The sequence below is a fragment of the Stegostoma tigrinum genome, chromosome 18 (assembly GCF_030684315.1).
Source record: "Stegostoma tigrinum isolate sSteTig4 chromosome 18, sSteTig4.hap1, whole genome shotgun sequence".
NCBI lineage: Eukaryota > Metazoa > Chordata > Chondrichthyes > Orectolobiformes > Stegostomatidae > Stegostoma > Stegostoma tigrinum.
This window is the reverse complement of record NC_081371.1, coordinates 60,401,719-60,419,409: the sequence shown is the minus strand read 5'-3', so window position 1 is coordinate 60,419,409 and position 17,691 is coordinate 60,401,719. Positions and strand designations below refer to the sequence as shown.

The window sequence follows — 17,691 nt, the reverse complement described above, 5'->3', positions numbered from 1 at the left end:
GTGCTGTGAGGCAGCAATGCTAACTGCTGAGTCATCATGCCTGCCATATGTTTGACCCACGTTTTCCCACTAGATATTTGTGGGAATGAGTAAGTCCCTATTCTGGTTCATGCTATTGTTTTTGCCTCTGGAACAGATGGCTGTGGGTTCAATCCCACTGTGGAGACTCATACATAATCCAGGTTGGCTTTCCTAATGCAGCACTGCAAGAATGCTGTGCTGACACAGGTGCCATCCTTTGCAAACCTAATAAACTCTGACTCCACCTGGCATCTCTACTTGATGGAAAAGATCCTATTGTTAAACTTTCTAAGATGAGCAGGCAGGTTCTCCCTGATGCTTTCTGCCCATTTTACCTTCCAATAAAACACCTGAAATGGAATGGCTGTCTGTTTTCCTCATCTTCAAAAAACTAAGTTGTGTTCTGAAGAACAATTACATCAGACTCATAATTTTTATTCTATTTCTCTCTCCGGATGCTGCCACACCATCTGCACCCTCGGTGTTTATCTCAACAGTAATCGGGGATGCTTGCTGTGTGCTATTTGGCTGTTACATAGATTACACTTCAAAGGTTTTACAATGTCCTTGAGACTGTTAAAGTTACTATCTAAACACAAGTCTACCGTTATTATCTCTAACGTGGCAACATCATAGACTGGTAACACTTTTAACTCCCTGTAGCAGCAATTGAGAAATTAGATATTTTAATTCTGTTGTTAATTTTTGAATTCTCCTGAACATGTTCCAGCAGCTTTTCATCATTTATTTTCCAATAATGCTCGATGTGACTTACTACAAGGCAGACTGTGTCTAGAAGCTGACAGACATGCATTGTGATTTCTGCCATACCCTAGCCCACTTTAATATAGAGATTTCTCCAAAAATGAAATCTGATGTAAATACTACAGCTTAACTGCAGCATGAGAGATAGCCTACAGTATAGCAGACTGATCCTGTACAGTTTATCACTAAAGCCTGGTTTCAGCCTTGCCTTGTGTTTGCTCTCTTATTACACATGCGTTGTCCCCAATTGTTTGAGTAGGACATTGGGCTTTGGTTATGTGATGGGATTCTGTCTGTATTCCAACAGACCATTAGTCACAATGAATCACTTGATCCCCTGAAGCAGCTCATTTACCCGTCTGTTGGTGTATTTATTGTCCTTTCCTACATCCCATCATACTTTGGTTCTCTTTTAAGAGGCTTTCTTTATACAACATGGATGTGTGTCTAAACATGTTCATACACCTAACTTACTCACACGCATTCACACACAGACCCAAAAATATGCATGCATCAGGGAGGCAATGGCCGAGTGGTATTGTTAACCCAGAGAACAAGATAATGCTCTGGGGACCTGGGTTTGAATCCTGCCACAGCAGATGGTGGAACTTAAATTCAATAAATATCTGGAGTTTAGAGTCTAATGATGACCATGTATCCAGTGTCGATTGTCAGGAAAAACCCATCTAGTTCACGAACGCCCTTTAGGGAAGGAAACTGCCATCCTTACCTGGTCTGGACTAAACGTGACTCCAGACCCACAGCAAGTGTGGTTGACTCTTAACTGCCCTCTTGGCAATTAGAGATGGGCTTTGAATGCTGCCTAGCCAGTGACGCCTGCATTCCACATATGAATAAAAGTTTTTTAAAAAATCAGTTATTACAATGCATTTGGTAATCGTACCCACACCATTTCTACACCAGTGCTGGCCTCCTGCCTTCCCCCCACATCCGTGCTCGGCCTTTCTATCCAAAGAATCATCTCTAATGTCTCATTTGAACCTGCCTTCACCACAGTTTCCAGGCTGTGCATTCCAGACTCGTAACTACTTGCTTTGTGAAAATGTTTCCTCTCATATCACCCATACTTTGTTTGCAATTTAAACATCACTTGTATAGACACATGCATACAAATTATGTACAAACACACACACACACATATTTACACATATGCACACTCACATTCACATTCACATGACCACACACATGCACATATCTCAATGACACATGCATATATATAGAAACATAGTTAAATACACACTCCTAAACATACAAACACGTGTATGAATGTACAGAAAGACACAAACATACACATATACAGAAACACACACACACACGTACACAGATATACACATGCTTTTCAAAGTCTCCTGAATCTTGCCCAGTGGAATTTGACTGTTTGGGATGTATTCCAAGCTGGAAAAGTATGAAACAGTGAATCGTTTCTCAACATTGGAGAAAGGGAAAGGAGACAATTGGAGAGGGACATAAAAGGGTGGGCATTCCAAATGATCTTCCTCAATAGCTGTTATAGGAAACAGTTGAACAGCCTGCTCACTGGTTGCCAGCCAAGGAAATGATCGAAGCTTCGTAAAGAAAGGAAGGATTAGTAACAAAATGCTAATTAAAATGCGGGGAGGCTGAATATTTATAAGGCACCTGGGTCAGATGGAATGATTCCAAGAGCACTTCAGGACATGAAGAGAGAGTAAGGGAGCTGTATTTAAAGGCTCATTGAACATTTGGACAGTATTAGATGATTAGATGATTAGAAAATAGTGAACACTATTCCTGTTTCAAAAAAAAACAAAATAGGGAGACTACAAAGAAAAATTCACAAAGTTCATAGAATTGAAAAGATAACAATTTCAACGCAGCATGAAACAAGCATCTGAACTGAAAACAACAAATGCTGGACATCACAATGGGTCAGACAGGATCCATAGTGAGAGAGCAAGCTAACATTTTGAGCTCTCCCTGTTGTTGCGTGTGGGGTGGTCCTATGATCAAACAGTATCAGTTGATGCTTCTTTCAGTGTGCCTTCAGAGTTTGGATCGCTTTTTCCGCTAGACCATTGGACAATGGATGGTATAGAGCTGTCCTTAAGTGCTGAATGCCTTTGGACTAGAGGAAACATTCAAATTCCCTGCTGAAAAATGACACCCCATTGTCCATGACCAATACCTCCCCGTATCGTGAACAATGCTCACAGCTTCTCAGCCATCACCCCTTTGTTTGCTGAATGGACATTATGCATGTCCAACCACTTTGAATGGGCATCCACAATGACCAGGAGCACTGAGCCCATGAAAGGACTGACATAGTTGACCAGCAACCTAGTCCAGGGTTTCTCTGGCCATTCCCATGAATGTGGGGGAGCTGGGTGTTGCAATTTTTGTTCTTGCTGGCACTCTGGGCACTGACCCACCAACGCAGCTATGTTGACATCAACCCCAGCCACCAGACATATCTTCTTGCTAGCATCTTCATCTTGGAAAACCCTTGGATGACACTGGTCGAGTTTGGCCAGTATTTGAGTATTTGGCAGCAAACTTTACTTGGAACAATTGCCCTTGCTCTCCACAGTAATATGCCGTTGTCTAAGATGATCTGGTCATTCTGGGGTGCGATGGCCCTTCTGTTTCCCACATTACCACCAGCTGTTTTAGTTTCGCTAGGTTAGGATCATTTTGTGTCCACAGTCGGATATTGACAGCGGTGACTGGAAAAGGTTCAGAAAGATTAAAACCAAAATGAGTTCTTCTGGGGTTGGGAGTCACCACAGGTGAAATATCTGCCAGTAGGAGGCAGCTCAAGGCATCTGTATTAGCCACTTGGCTTCCAGCTTGTGTTCTAACTTGTACTTGTACACACTGAGAATAAGGGCCTAATGCTGAATTCTACTGGAAGCTGTAGGTGACACGTCTTGATGAATTCTCATCCATTAATGGTACTGGCTAAACTTCCTCAGACCAAAGATGACCACCAAACCTTCCATCTCTATCTGGGCATATTTGCATTTGGCATCAGCCAAAGTGTGGGAAGCAGACGCTATCAGGCATTCCTGTCCATTGGGCCACCAGTGAGCCAAGGCTGTGTCGGTACTGTACGGGGAGCCGTCAAATGTCAGCAGTATCTCTCACCTTGGATCATAGTGGGCCAACACCTTAGATGATGAAAGCTGCTTTTTCACTCCCCTAAAGGCTGCTTCTTGGTGACACGACCATTTCCAAGGCTGACCCTTTCTCCACAGCAGGTGTAAGGGTGCCAAGATGGAAACCAAGTTATGTGTGAATTTTCTGTAATAATTCACCAACCCAAGGATAAACCCAAACTCTGGTACAGCTGTTGGAGCTGGGGCTCCTTTGATCGCCCTCACTTTCTCTTCCAATGGGTGTGACCTAGTTTTGTTGTCTCAGTGACCCAAATCGGTCACTTGGGATGCCTGAAGCACACATGTTTCCCATCTAAGGTGAATGCCCGCCTGGGAGAAATGTTTAATCACTATGTTCAAGTTCTCCAAGTGCTCTTTATTGGTCTTCCCTGCTATTAGCACGTCACCCAGATGGGGTAGCTCTTGTAAAAAGTTCTCCGTGTCCGCTGGAAAATGGTGCAGGCTGATGATATCTCAAATGTCAGTCTTGTATAATGATATAACCCCTTATGGGTATTAATTGTAGACTACTTCTGCGAGTCCTCATCCAGTTGCATTGCAGGTAGGCATGGCTCATGACCAGCTTTGTAAAAGACAGCTCCCCTGTCAAGTTTGCATACACGTGCTGTATGTGAGGGATCGGGTATTTATTCAGCTGTGAGAAATGGTTTACCATTTGCTTAAGATCCCCACAACAGCGAAGCGACCAATCAGGCTTCGGAATCGGTACGACCAGTGCTGCCCACGCTACAAACTGCTCTGGTTTGATGATTCCTTCACACTCCAGGCTCCTGAGTCCAGCCTCTACTTTTAGCCTGCAAGGCAAGTGACATTGGGTGGGCCTTGCAAAGTCTCAGAATTGCTTCCTGGCCAATGTGTGAAGTGGTTATGGCCCCCTTGATAGCCCCAAATCCTTCATGAAATACTCCTGGGTATTTCACTAGGACTTCACTGAGGTAGCCATTTTCTAATCAAAAAATCATTGAGCCAATCGAGGTGAGTCCTCCCCAACTGATTCCGTTTCAGTAGGCTTGGGCCTGAGTCTTTTACTAACATCAGTGGCAACTGTACCAACTGCTTCTCATAAGAGCCTGGGACTTAAGCCATACCCTAATCAGCAATGGTTCCCCCAGTGTATGTTCTCAGTCTGGCTGAAGCCTTGTGCTAACAGTAGGGTTGGAGTCCCAAGTGAATCTTGTTAAAGACAGATTCTGCAACCACAGATACAGCTATGCTGGGATCGAGTGAGGCTCACATTTGTCGTGGGGTTCTGCTGGGGGCTGGCCTCGGACCCTTCCGCTCAGACTATGCCTTGCAAGAGGCTCTACGATTGCCAGCACTCAAATAGTGCTTCCCAAGCTCAGTCAGACAGGTGAGGGTGTCCACTTCCATTGGGATGGCCCTTAGCTCCCAAGCTCCACTGGCAGCATTTTCTAATGATGACAGTTGTCCTGCCTGTTTGAGGTCCAGATGGGCCTCAGCCAGTAGGCACTTCTGCATGGTTATGTCATTAATCCCAAATCCCAAAAGTTCTCTCAGCATCTCACTCAGGTTTAACCCAAAATCACATGCCACTGCCAGTCACCCCAATCTTGTCAAAAATCCCGGTACACATTCCCCCAGTTCTCTAACAGACAAATTAAATGGATAGCATCTCAGAATTAGAGGAAGCTTGGGGTTATAATATTGCTTAACCAACTCCGTCAACTCTCGGAAGTTTTTAGTGACTGGTGTCTTTGGGAAAGTTAAGCCCCGTGTAACCGAGAATGGTACGAGTTCTCATGCAGGCAAAAGCATCACTTATTGCTTTTTCATCTGGCCCAACGTCATTTGCTCAGAAGAAATACTGCATTCTTTCTACATACTGGGCCCAGTCTTCAATGGCAGGATCAAATGAGTCAAACTTCCCAACTAAAGGCATGATGCCAGAAATGTTTACCCCAGCTCCAAAATGACTCTTCCAAGCAAATGTTCTTCAGGCACATCCCACTCTCGTTGTCACTGAAGTAACTGTACAGAGCCTGGTATCCCATCACCAAGCCACCCTTCATTTACTTGTGCACAGTACACTGGCCGTGATCGGCCAGCTTGGAGTCAGTCCTCCTGAACTGAGGAGATTCTGATCTCATCGATTTTTTAATATGCGTCTACAAAATAAGATCAAAGAAAATCTTGAACAAATAATTTACATTTCATTAAATACAATTCAAGTTATACTGAGAAGATCAAACTTATTACATTTAATAATCCAAATTACTGCACTCTTTCAAAAAGAAAGCTTGTTTCAGTTTGTTTTTCTCCAATAGTAAAAGTGGATGGCAATGCATTCAAGTGAATCTTGAGGTCTGGAGCTCAATAACATCACACACAATGCTTTCGGCCTTCACGTTAAACTCTCAACCTACAAGCGCAGCTGTTGGTCCACACTCACAGCTGTCAGTCTACACAAGTGAAGGCCCAGACTATACATGGAGACTCGGTCCACACACACAGCCTCAGGCCAGGGCTTACAGGCTGAAACAAGGCACAGCGGCTGGCATTCCCATCACCAAATCACCTTTTACTTTACAAGTGCGTCAGTACACTAGCTGTGGGAAGACAACCTGCAATCATTGCCTGAACTGAGGAGATTATAATCTCCTGGATATTTCGGGCAGTAAGGGATCTCCGGATTGGCCCAGGATAACAACCCCAATCAACATGCTAGTAGTCAATGAGGTCAACCTGGCTCCGATCACCACAATGGTTAACCCTTAACTGCCCTCTGGGTAACTAGGGATGGGCAATAAATGCTGGCCTCGCCAGAAATGCTTACAAATAAAGTAAAGTGTTAAAAGATTACTGGATATGCTCTCTGAGCAATTAGAGATGGGTGTGAGCTACAGGGAGAGGCTGAATAAGCTTGGGCTAATTTCCCGGGAGTGTCGGAGGCTCGGGGTGACCTTAGAGAGGTTTATAAAATCATGACGGGCATGAATAATAGACAAGCCGTTCACAAAAGCAATCAGCGAATGAACTTCTAACTTGGCAAATTAAGACAAGACACCGGAATCAAATCCTTGTGCGCTTCACTTAGAAGATCTAATGTATCTATTTATTTTATTGATCCATACCTACCTTGAGACTTGGCTTATTTGGACATTAATTATTCCTAAGCAAGAAACTAACCAAATGTTCAAGGTTTAAAAACATAAACATAGAAAACAAGAGCAGGGTTAGGCCATTTGGCCCTTTGCACCTGCTCTGCCATTCAGTGTGATCATGACTGATCAACCAGCTTAGTTTTCTCTATGTTCCTGATTTCTCCCCACACCCTTTGATGCCTTTCCCTCTAAGAACTATATCTGACTCCTTTTCTTTGGTGGAGAATTCCACAGCCTGCTCTCTGTGTGAAAAGAAAAGTCTCTTCATTTCAGCCCTCAATTGGTTAGCCTGTGTCCTTAGACTGTGACCCCCTGGTTCTGGATTGCCTGGTCATTGGGAACATCCTTCCTGCATTCTGCTGCCTAGCCCTGTTAGAATTTTATACGTCTCTGTAAGATCCTCCTTTATTCTTCTCAACTCCAGTGAATATAATGCTAACTGATTTAATATCTCCTCAAAAGAGTTTGATAGCTCAGCTATGGAACACACAATTGCCATGGACAATGCCTGAAGATCAAGAGAAAATTAGGCCCAGGGCTCTGTCACTTCAGTGTAACATCTCCCAATGTAGGGATTATGGTTGTACAAGACACACAGAGTAAACAGAGCTATCATAATCACAAGCACCAGTCCGAAAACACACACACACTGGTAGTTGATAAAGGGATAGACGAATAAAGGTAATTGACAGAGAAGGTGAGACTAGAAATCGATCATTGATAGAGGAGATATAGACAGAGTTGATGAACAGAGCGTTGCGTGTAGATTAACCTATGCAATTTCTTCATTTGTCAGGGTACTGACTATAGGAGTTGGGGGTCATGTTGTGGCTGTACTGGACATTGTTTTGGCCATTTTTGGAATACTACATGTAATTCAGCATGAGGGTGGCTCAGTGGCTCAGTGGTTAGCACTGCTGCCTCACAGCATCAGGGGCCTGGGTTCAATTCCACTTTGTGTGGAGTTTGCACAGTCGCGCCGTGTCTGCGTGGGTTTCCTCCCACAGTCCAAAGATGTGCAGGCGAGGTGGATTGGCCTTGCTGAATGCCCGTAGTGTTCAGGGGTGTGTTGATTAGGTGGGTTATAGGGGGATGGGTCAGTGTGGACTTGTTGGGCTGAAGGGCTTGTTTCCACACTATAGGGATTTTATGGCGATGATGATTCAATTCTGGCCTCCCTCTTTAGGAAGGATGTTGTGAAACTAGAAGCGGTTCAGAAAAGATTTAGAAGGATGTTGCCAGGGTTTGAGGACTTGAGCTGTGGGTGGTGGGGGTTGGGGCGGGGTGCTACTGGATAGGCTGGGGCTATATTCTCTGGAGCATTGGAGGCTGACTTTATAGAGGTTTATAAAATCATGAGGGCCATGGACAGGGTAAATAGACAAGGTTTTTTCCTTGGGGTGGATAAGTCCAAAACTAGGGAGTATTTGTTTAAGGTGAGAGGGGAAAGATTTAAACAGGACAGAAAAAGAAACTTTTTCAGGCAGAGAGTGGTGTGTGTATGGAATGAGCTGCCAGAGGAAGTGGCAGAAGCTGGTACGATTACAACATTTAAAAGGCATCTGGATGAGTATATGATTAGGAAGGGTTTCGAGGGATATGGGCCAAATACTAGCAAATAGGATACCTGGTCGGCATGAACGGGTTGGACTGAAGGGTCTGTTTCCAAGTTGTATATCGCCATGTCTCCATGACTCTTCATGTTGTGCAGTCAGTTCCCTGTAATGTTCTGGATGTTTGGTGTTCTTGTTCTTAAATAGTAAGATATTAATATATACAATACAATACAGCAGAGGAACAGGCCCTTTGACACACTAAGCCTGCACCGATTCCTAATCCTTATTTAGATCTGCTACTTATTGCCCATTTACAGTTTCTATCCCTCTATTTGCCTTCCATTCATGTGTCTTTCAAGATATGCCTTAAACATTGCCAACATGCCTGCTTTCACTACCTTCACTGGCAGGGTGTTCCAGGCCCCCATCACCCTCTGTGTGAAAATTTTCCCTACACTTTTCCTCTAAATGTTTCCCCTCCCAACTTGAACCTGTACCCGCTTGTAATTGATCTTTCCATCCTGGGAAAAAGTCTCCAACTATTCACCCTACCTATACCTTTCATTATTTTGTAGACATCCATAAGGCTGCCTCTCAGCTGCCATCTTACCATTGAAAGCAATCCAAGTTTATCCAACCTCTCGTCATAAGTAAAACCCTTCAGACTAGGCAACATCCTGGTAAACCTTCCCTGAACTCTCTCCAAAACATTCTGGTAAAAATTGGCAACCAGAATTTGTACACAATATTCCAAATGTGGTCGAACTAAAGTTTTGTACAGTTGTGACATAACTTGCCAACTTTTATATTTGATGCCCCAGGTGAGCATGCTATATGCATTCTTGAACATCCGTGTTTCCACAGTCAGGGATCTGTGGACCTGGATGGCCAGATTCCCTTGTATGTCAATACTCCTAAGGATTCCGCCATTTATTGTATAATTCGCACCTGAATTTAATCTTCCAAAATGCATCACTGTATTTTCAATATTTGAGGAAGATATTGCTGCAAGGCTCTTTTTTGCTGTGTTTTTCAGAACTGATCATGAGTTTTGTTCATCTTCATTTAGGCTGCAAACGTCAATGGTTTGAAGCAGTCCACACGCGACCGCAATCCACAATGTTTCAACCGAGAAGCATTGTCCCCAAAGGAAACATCAGTCCCCAAGGATGTTGACTATTTTATATCCACAGAGTCAACGGATATGGAAGGGGGAGATGCCACTTTGTCCTCAGTGGGTATGTCTAATGCACATGATTTTGAAAACTAGCTGAGCTGAAAAATCTGGGTTTGCAGATCCATAAATCTTCCAAGGTTGAAGTGTGAGTTGAGAAGGTGGTGATCAAATCATACACATTGTAAAAGTAAAGACGTCACGGTAGGATGTCCCAAACCATTGATTTGGTCTCACTTAGAGAGTTATGAACAATTCTGGACACCACATTTCAGGAACATTGTTAAGGACTTAGTAAGGGCACAGAGGAGGTTTCCCAGGATATTTTTAGGGCTGACAGACTTCAGTTGTGATGACAGCTTGAAAATGTTTGGATTATTCTCTTTGGAATAGAAGCAACTAGGAGCGACCATCCAAGATAATGAGAGGCTATGACAGGGTTGATGGGGAAAAACCACTCTCTCTGGGCAATGCCAACAACTGGTGGTTGTTAACGGAAATTCCAATGTTCCCACCAGCAAAAGATCTAATGGGGTGATATTGACAGGACATGTTTTTCATTCAGAGAACTGTCAGAATTTGGAATGTTCTGGTGCTGGAAGCTAATTCAATAAAATACTTTAGAGAAAGTGGACTGAAACAAAGAACTGCGTATGCAAGAGATCTGAAACAAATAAGAACAGGAAGTGCTGGAGAAACTCAGCAGGGCTGGCAGCACCTATGGAGACAATGTCACTGATTTGGAAACAGTAACTCTGTTTCTTTCACCACAGATGCTGCCCAACCTGCTGAGTTTCTCCAGCACCACCTCATTTTGTTTGTTTAAAAGAAAATAGAGCAGGTGCTTGATAACTAAGAGTTGGCAAATTACAGACAAAACATGGGTTTGTGAGCTGGGTAGAATGGCCTCCTTCCATTTCTGTGAATCCACAATCTGTGAATGTTAGATTTTTCTTTGTCATATTCTTTGCTGTAATCACGAATGCTGCAATCCTGCTTCTGATATCCAGGTGCAGGCTTAATCACCAGCTACCTGATCATGTGACTGTTTATCTTACCCTGCATCAAATGCTCAATACAACAGGTTTGTCGCTTGTAGATGAATGATTTGTCCAACCATCTCTTGATCCAAACAAATTCAATGACATTGAGTCACTTGATATCATACTGTGTCACAAGTTAATCACATGCAACAATAGCAGCACTTCAAGATAGAGCTCAGTCATGTTTTCAGTAAAATCTAATCAACAGTGAGTTGACTAATCAAAAAAGAAGACATCTTGGGCAATATAATTACAGGGCTGCAAACAGTAAACAAAATAGAAACATGAGGTCATTGATGGATCCTCAATACAATGTTACTCTCTGCTTTAGCTCTGGTCTGTATTTCATGTCAGCGTCTTTGCTTTTTCTCCCTGAGAAGCTCATTTTCATGTCCATCTCACACTGACGACAGGAAACACCATCAGATGTGATGGCAAAGGAGGCATTTTTTTTGCCCCTACACTTAAATGAGGGCAAGAGAAGGCCAAATTGCTATCAAGAGGCTCAGCCATTCAGTAAGGTGGTGCTCTGTCTCCTGTATCAGTTCTGTTTGCCTGCCTAACTTATTATTCTTGCATTCCCTTAAGAATCCAGAAATTTACCAATATCCAAGGCATGAGACACTAAATGACTCAACAGTCACAGCTCTCTTGGGTGTAAAAAATTGCAAAGATTCTTCTGAGGAAAGAAATGCCACCTTATCTTTGCAGAAGACACAAAACTAGGTGGAAAGGCAATTTGTGAAGGGATACAAACAGTTTACAGAGAGATATTGATAGGTTCAGCAATTGGGCAAAAAGGTTAATGAATGGAGTTTAATGGGGGAAACGTGAACTTGTTCACTTTCAAAGGGAGAACAAAAGATCAGTATTATTGAAATGGAGAAAAACTGCGGAAAGCTGCAACACAGAGGTGCTTGGGTTACTTGTACAGGAAATACAGAAAGCTAGCACACAGATGCAGCAGGTAACATGGAAGGCAAGTGGAATGTTGGCCATTTTTTCAAGGCGATTTGGAGTATAAGAATACTGTGGCTGTACAAGGTGCCGGTGAGACTACATCTGGAGCACTGTGAGCAGTTTTTGTCACTTTATCTAAGGAAAGGTATCATTTCATTGGAGGCAGATCAGCAAAGATTCACTGAGATGATCCTTAAGAAGTGATCTTAAGGGGTTTGACAGGGTAAATGCTGAGAGGATTTTTCCCCTCATGGGAGAGTCTAGGACCAGAGGGCATAGTCTCAGAATAAAGGAGCACCAATTCATGACTGAGATGAGGAGGAATTTCTTCTTTCAGCAAGTTGTGTGTCTTTGGAGTTCCTTGCCACAGACAGCTGTGGGGGCAGAGTCCTTGTGTATATTTAAGGCTGAGATAGATAGATTCTTGGTCAGTTGGGGAATTGAGCGTTATGGGAAAAGTGCAGGGAAGTGGGCATGGGAATGTCAGATCAACCATGATGCTATTGAATGGTAGAATAGACTCAAGGGGGCCAAATGGCTTACTGAACCTTGTTCTTATAGCGTTATGGTCTTATCTCAATCTTAATAAAGGAAAATGTGTGGCATTCTGGTAGTTGCTGTCTGCTGTTTGATAGCAGTTGATGGTAACGCTAAACAAATAAGATCCCAGAATGACCTGATAGACCATAAGTTTTACATTTTTGATATGTGTTGCTGTACTGATCAGTCACTGAACATTTCACAAGAGGTTTCCAATATGCTTTTTAAAAAGTAACATCAAAATTCATTGCACTGAAAAGGAAAACAAAAGACAGACTGTTGTACATTGTCCAAGAATGACTTGAAGTGGTCTTAATTCAATTCTCAGAAATAAATGTTCAACCCTTTTACTCTCAACAACAACCTTACAGATACTGAGCCCTCAGTGACGGATCATCTGGTTTCCACTTTAAAGTTCCTTACTCAGTCACCATGGCTGTAATTGGTTTCTGGAGCTTTCTTACTGACCTCTGTGCACTTTTGGAACAAACACATGACTTTTCCATACACTCAGCTTCGAACTGTGTTGTGCTTCTAGAATTTTCCTCTAAGCCATTAAGGACCACTTTCCTTAACCCAGACAATTTTGGAGACTGCTAAACCAGCAGCAGCCGATAACTGTAACCGCACAATGCACACGGCCTGATCTTCTGAATTGTGCTATCTTTCTATGAAATTAAATTTAGTCACTAGGCAGCAGTAGCTTTTGTCTTGTGCCTTTTGTTCCTAATGCACTGAACTGTTCACCTCAATATCTATTCTAAGGTTGTAAAGCCCATTAAAAGTGCATGTATCCATATATGTCCGACACTTCATCACCACTCACGGAACAAATCAAACAAAAAACTAAAATGAAGTCTCCCTTTTTAAGACACACAATGTAGCAATACAAATCAAACTTAAACAAATTCTGAGTTCTGTCCATGTTAGAACTTAGTTTTCAAATAATGAAAGTTTGTCATGATCCTCCATCACACTACAACAATTTCAACAACAACTTGCATTATGTGGCACTCTGAATAATGGATAATGATGGGATAGTGTAGGGGGATGGGCTTAGATTAGTTCACAGGTCGGTGCAACATCGAGGGCTGAAGGGCCTGTTCTGCACTGTATTGTTCTATGAATGTTGCTGCAACATTCAAAGGTACTTCACAGGAGCATTATTAGACAAAGTTTGACACCATGGTATTAGGTCAGGTGACCAAATGCACATCATTCAAGAAATAACTTCCAAGATACATTTTAAGAGAGAGAGAGAGAGAGAGAGAGAGAGAGAGAGAGAGGTCAAGGCTCAGAGAAGTTAAAAAAAAGAGAGATTGAAGGCTGCATTTTCAGAGTTTTAAGTCTTGGCAGCTGAACACATGGTCACCAACGATGGAGTCGTCAAATCAGAGATGATGAGAGGGAGAAGCCCAGAGATTTCCACGATCACACGGCTTTGGGGTTTACAGAGAAAGGGAGGGAGTAAGACAATAAGTTTAAACATGACATTGAAAATTCTAATTTCAAGGCATCACTGGCTTACTGAAAAGTGCCTCAATCAGCTAGATTTGATGGCCTGAATGGCTTACTTTTATGTCTAATGACTTTACGATTTGTAGTCTCTGGAACCAGCTGAATGAGCTTGGCTTTCTGGATTCTAATTGTTGCAGTGAAAGGTCATTCGTCCCTTCTCCACAGCTTCCTTCCAGAATATGTCGCATTTTCAGCTTTTATTCCAGTCTCCAGTATTCACAGTATCCTGCTTTCATGTTCGAGTTGTGATTTTGTTTGTCACTCACTGGTTTTGTCCTGGTTTGAATATTGTGAGCCTTGAGGTTTAGAAGAAGTTGTAAGATCAGAGATTGGGACACTCAGTGTTCACTGTGATTGAGTGGGTTTTGCTTCTGAAGACCTGGTTGAAGGTTCAAGTGTTGTCCTATAACCTTGAGTGTGGAATCTAGGAAAACAATCCTAATGCAGTTACTGAGAGGGAGGTGTAGGTCCTGTCTTGCAACACAGACGTTGATCAAATACACTCCATGTCTTCATAATCAATGTAAAAGATCCCTTGGAATCAAAGTAGAAAAGGCCGGGCAGCACGGTGACTCAGTGGTTAACACTGCTGCCTCCAGTCTCGGGTGACTCTGTGTGGAATTTGCACCTTCTCCCTGTGCCTGCACCTCCAGGTGCTCTGGTTTCCTCCCACAATCCAAAGATGTGCAGGTTAGGTAGATGGGATATGCTAAATTGCCCACAGTGTTCAGGGAGGTGTAGATTAGGTGGGTTATATGGCGATGGGTCTGGGTAGGATGCTCTGAGATTTGGTGTGGACTTGTTGGGCCAAAGGGTCTGTTTCTGCACTGTAGGGATTCTATAATTTTAGGGCCGGAGAAACTCAGCATGTCTTACAGCATCTGTAGAGAGAGAAACAAGGTTAACAATTAGAGCCCAGTATGCCTCTTTTTCAGAACTACATTTCAAAGAGAAAGACCCTCTTTGATGACAGATCATCAACTCTGTTTCTCTCTTCAAAGATGCTGCCACACATGCTCAGCACTCGCTGTGTTCATTTCAGATTGTGAAAGGTCACTGGTATTATCTGAAGAAAACAGTGTCAGTCCTCCCAAGGTGCTGGCCAAAGTTTATTTGCTCATGATCACATTGCTTTGTGTGTAAACACCTTTCTGTGCGTAAACTGATTGCCTTTTCAAAAACTCATTCACAAGATGTGGGTGTCACTGGCCAGGCCAGATTTTCCTGTCCAGAGGGTAACCACATTGTTGTGGGTTGGGAGGCCAGGTTTAAACATCAGATTTCCTTCCAAAAGGGAGTTTGTGAAGCAGGTGGCATTTTCTTGATAATTGTCAATGGTTTCATGGTCCTCATTAGATCTATGTAGAATTTCAGAATCCCTACAGTGTGGAAACAGGCCATTCAGCCCAACAAGTCCGCACCAACCCTGTGAGGAGCATCAGACCCAGACTCAGCTGGTACCCTATCCCTGTAACCCTGCATTTCCTACAACTAATCCACCTAACTTACATATCCCTGAACATTATGGTCAATTTCAGATGGCCAATACACCAAACATCCACATCTTTGGGCTATGGGAGAAAATGGGAGCACTCGACAGAAACCCACGCAGACACAGGAAGAATGTTTGAAATCCATGCAGACAGTCACCCAAGGCTGGTATCGAACCTGGGACCCCGGTGCTATGAGGCAGCAGCACTAACCACTGAGCCACCGTGCAACCCCTTGGAATTCTTAATTCTAGATTTTTAAAAAATTGGATTTTGCTATGAACCCGGTTCCTCAGACCCATTACTTGAGTGTCTGGTGAAATAGTCTGGTGATAATGCCACTAGGCCATCACCGTCACCCTCACCTCCACACCCCCCAACCCACCCCCAAACCCCAGCTCTTCATCAGTGAGTTCATTTTAAAACGGTGCCTCATTTGCTGTGAATATTGGTTTTAACGTGCTGAGGTTGTAAGAGTTGCTACATGAGTGCAAGTTCATGCATGGTTAAATATATTGAAAACATAAGTGAATTGTCACAAAAAGAATAAAGATTCCAGCACAGAAAGGAGTCCATTCAGCCCATACTGCACTTCTCCCAATTGCACTGGTTCAGTAAGGCTGTTCAAACTGAACTCAGTTCCTCTGATGCACAGGCGCTAGTTGACAGAGTTTGAAACTACTTCCAGATCAAAAATAATTTGCACCCAATGCAAGAACTGAAATTAAGCATCTTCTTATGACTTCGAGAAAGATTTCTTTCCCCTTGAGCGTTTTTCATGCTGCTGTTGACTGGAGTTCCTCCTTGCTGGTGGTGTGTTCATAGGCCCAGTTGGTCTCTCATTCCTCATTCCAAGGCTGCAGTGATTGTAATGAAGTCAACCGGGTGGACCTCATGCAATATGGGTTTCCTGATTGGGGCTATTAACCTGGTTCAGTCAGGGAGCCCTGGATGACAGATATAAACAGGAGTGTCAGAAGTTCTGTTCACTTTTAGAGCTGGCTCTGAGGGAGTGTCAAGGACTCTCCACGTGGAAATAAAGAGTGACTCGGTGATGGGATACCCGTCTCTGTGGAGCCATTTCCAAGACATAATGAGGCTGTGAGATGTAGGAACAGAAGTTGGCCCATCCAGTCTACTCTATCATTCAACGATTTCATGGCTGATTTGATGATCCTCAACTCTACTTCCCAGCTTTTCACCCATATCCCTTGATTCTCTTATTGATAAAAAAAACTGTCTCTCTCTCTCGCTCTCTCAGCCTTGAATATACTTGATGATTCAGCCTCAAAAATCTTCGAACATAGAATATAGAACAGTACAGCACTGTACAGGCCCTTCGGCCCACGATGTTGTGCTGAACTTTTAACCTCATCCTAAGGTCTGTCTAACCTCCACCCCTATCTAATACTATTATCCATATATCTATCTAATAACCGCTTAAATGCCCCTAATGAGGCCAACTCCACTATCCTCTCCAGCAATGCATTCCTGTGAAAATGAGGAATAGAAAAGATTAGGGAACCATGGATGACAGGTGAAATTGTGAGACTAGCCAAGAGAAAATAGGAAGCATACATGAGGTCTAGGCGAGTGAAGACAGACGAAGCTTTGCAAGAATATCGGGAATGCAGAGCGAATCTGAAACTAGAGATTAAGAGGGCTAAGAGAGGACATGAGATATTGCTGGCAAACATGGTTAAGGAAAATCCCAAAGCCTTTTATTCATATATAAAGAGCAAGAGGGTAACTAGAGAAAGGATTGGCCCACTTAAGGACAAAGAAGGAAAGTTATGCGCTGAGTCAGAGAAAATGGGTGACATTCTTCACAAGTACTTTGCAACGGTATTCACCAAGGAGAGGGACATGACAGATGTCGAGGTTAGGGATAGATGTTTGCTTAGTCTAGGTCAAGTTGACATAAGGAAGGAGGAAGTGTTAGGTATCCTAAAAGACATCAAGGTGGACAAGTCCCCAGGTCCAGATGGGATCTCTCCCAGGTTACTGAGGGAAGTGAGAGAGGAAATAGCCGGGGCCTTAACAGATATCTTTGCAGCGTCCTTAGACACGGGTGAGGTCCCGGAGGACCGGAGACTTGCTAATCTTGTCCCCTTGTTTAAGAAGGGCAGCAAGGATAATACAGGTAATTATCAACCAGTGAGCCTGACGTCAGTGATAGGGGAGCTACTGGAGAAGATACTGAGGGATAGGATCTATTCCCATTTGGAAGAAAATGGGCTTATCAGTGATAGGCAACATGGTTTTGTGCAGGGAAGGTCATGTCTTACCAACTTATTAGAATTCTTTGAGGATGTGACAAAGTTGA

At 43.2% G+C, this 17,691-nt stretch overlaps 1 protein-coding gene across 5 annotated transcripts in view; it reads left to right on the top strand.

Moving 5' to 3' along the window:
* Positions 1-17,691, top strand: part of LOC125461040 (uncharacterized) — a 168,533-nt gene that overhangs the window by 86,145 nt on the left and 64,697 nt on the right. For all 5 annotated transcript variants that reach the window (XM_048549352.1, XM_059652251.1, XM_048549349.1 and 2 more), the window contains one exon: positions 9,710-9,878. In XM_048549352.1, coding sequence (XP_048405309.1) covers positions 9,710-9,878 — 169 coding nt within the window. The remainder of the gene's footprint in view (positions 1-9,709; positions 9,879-17,691) is intronic.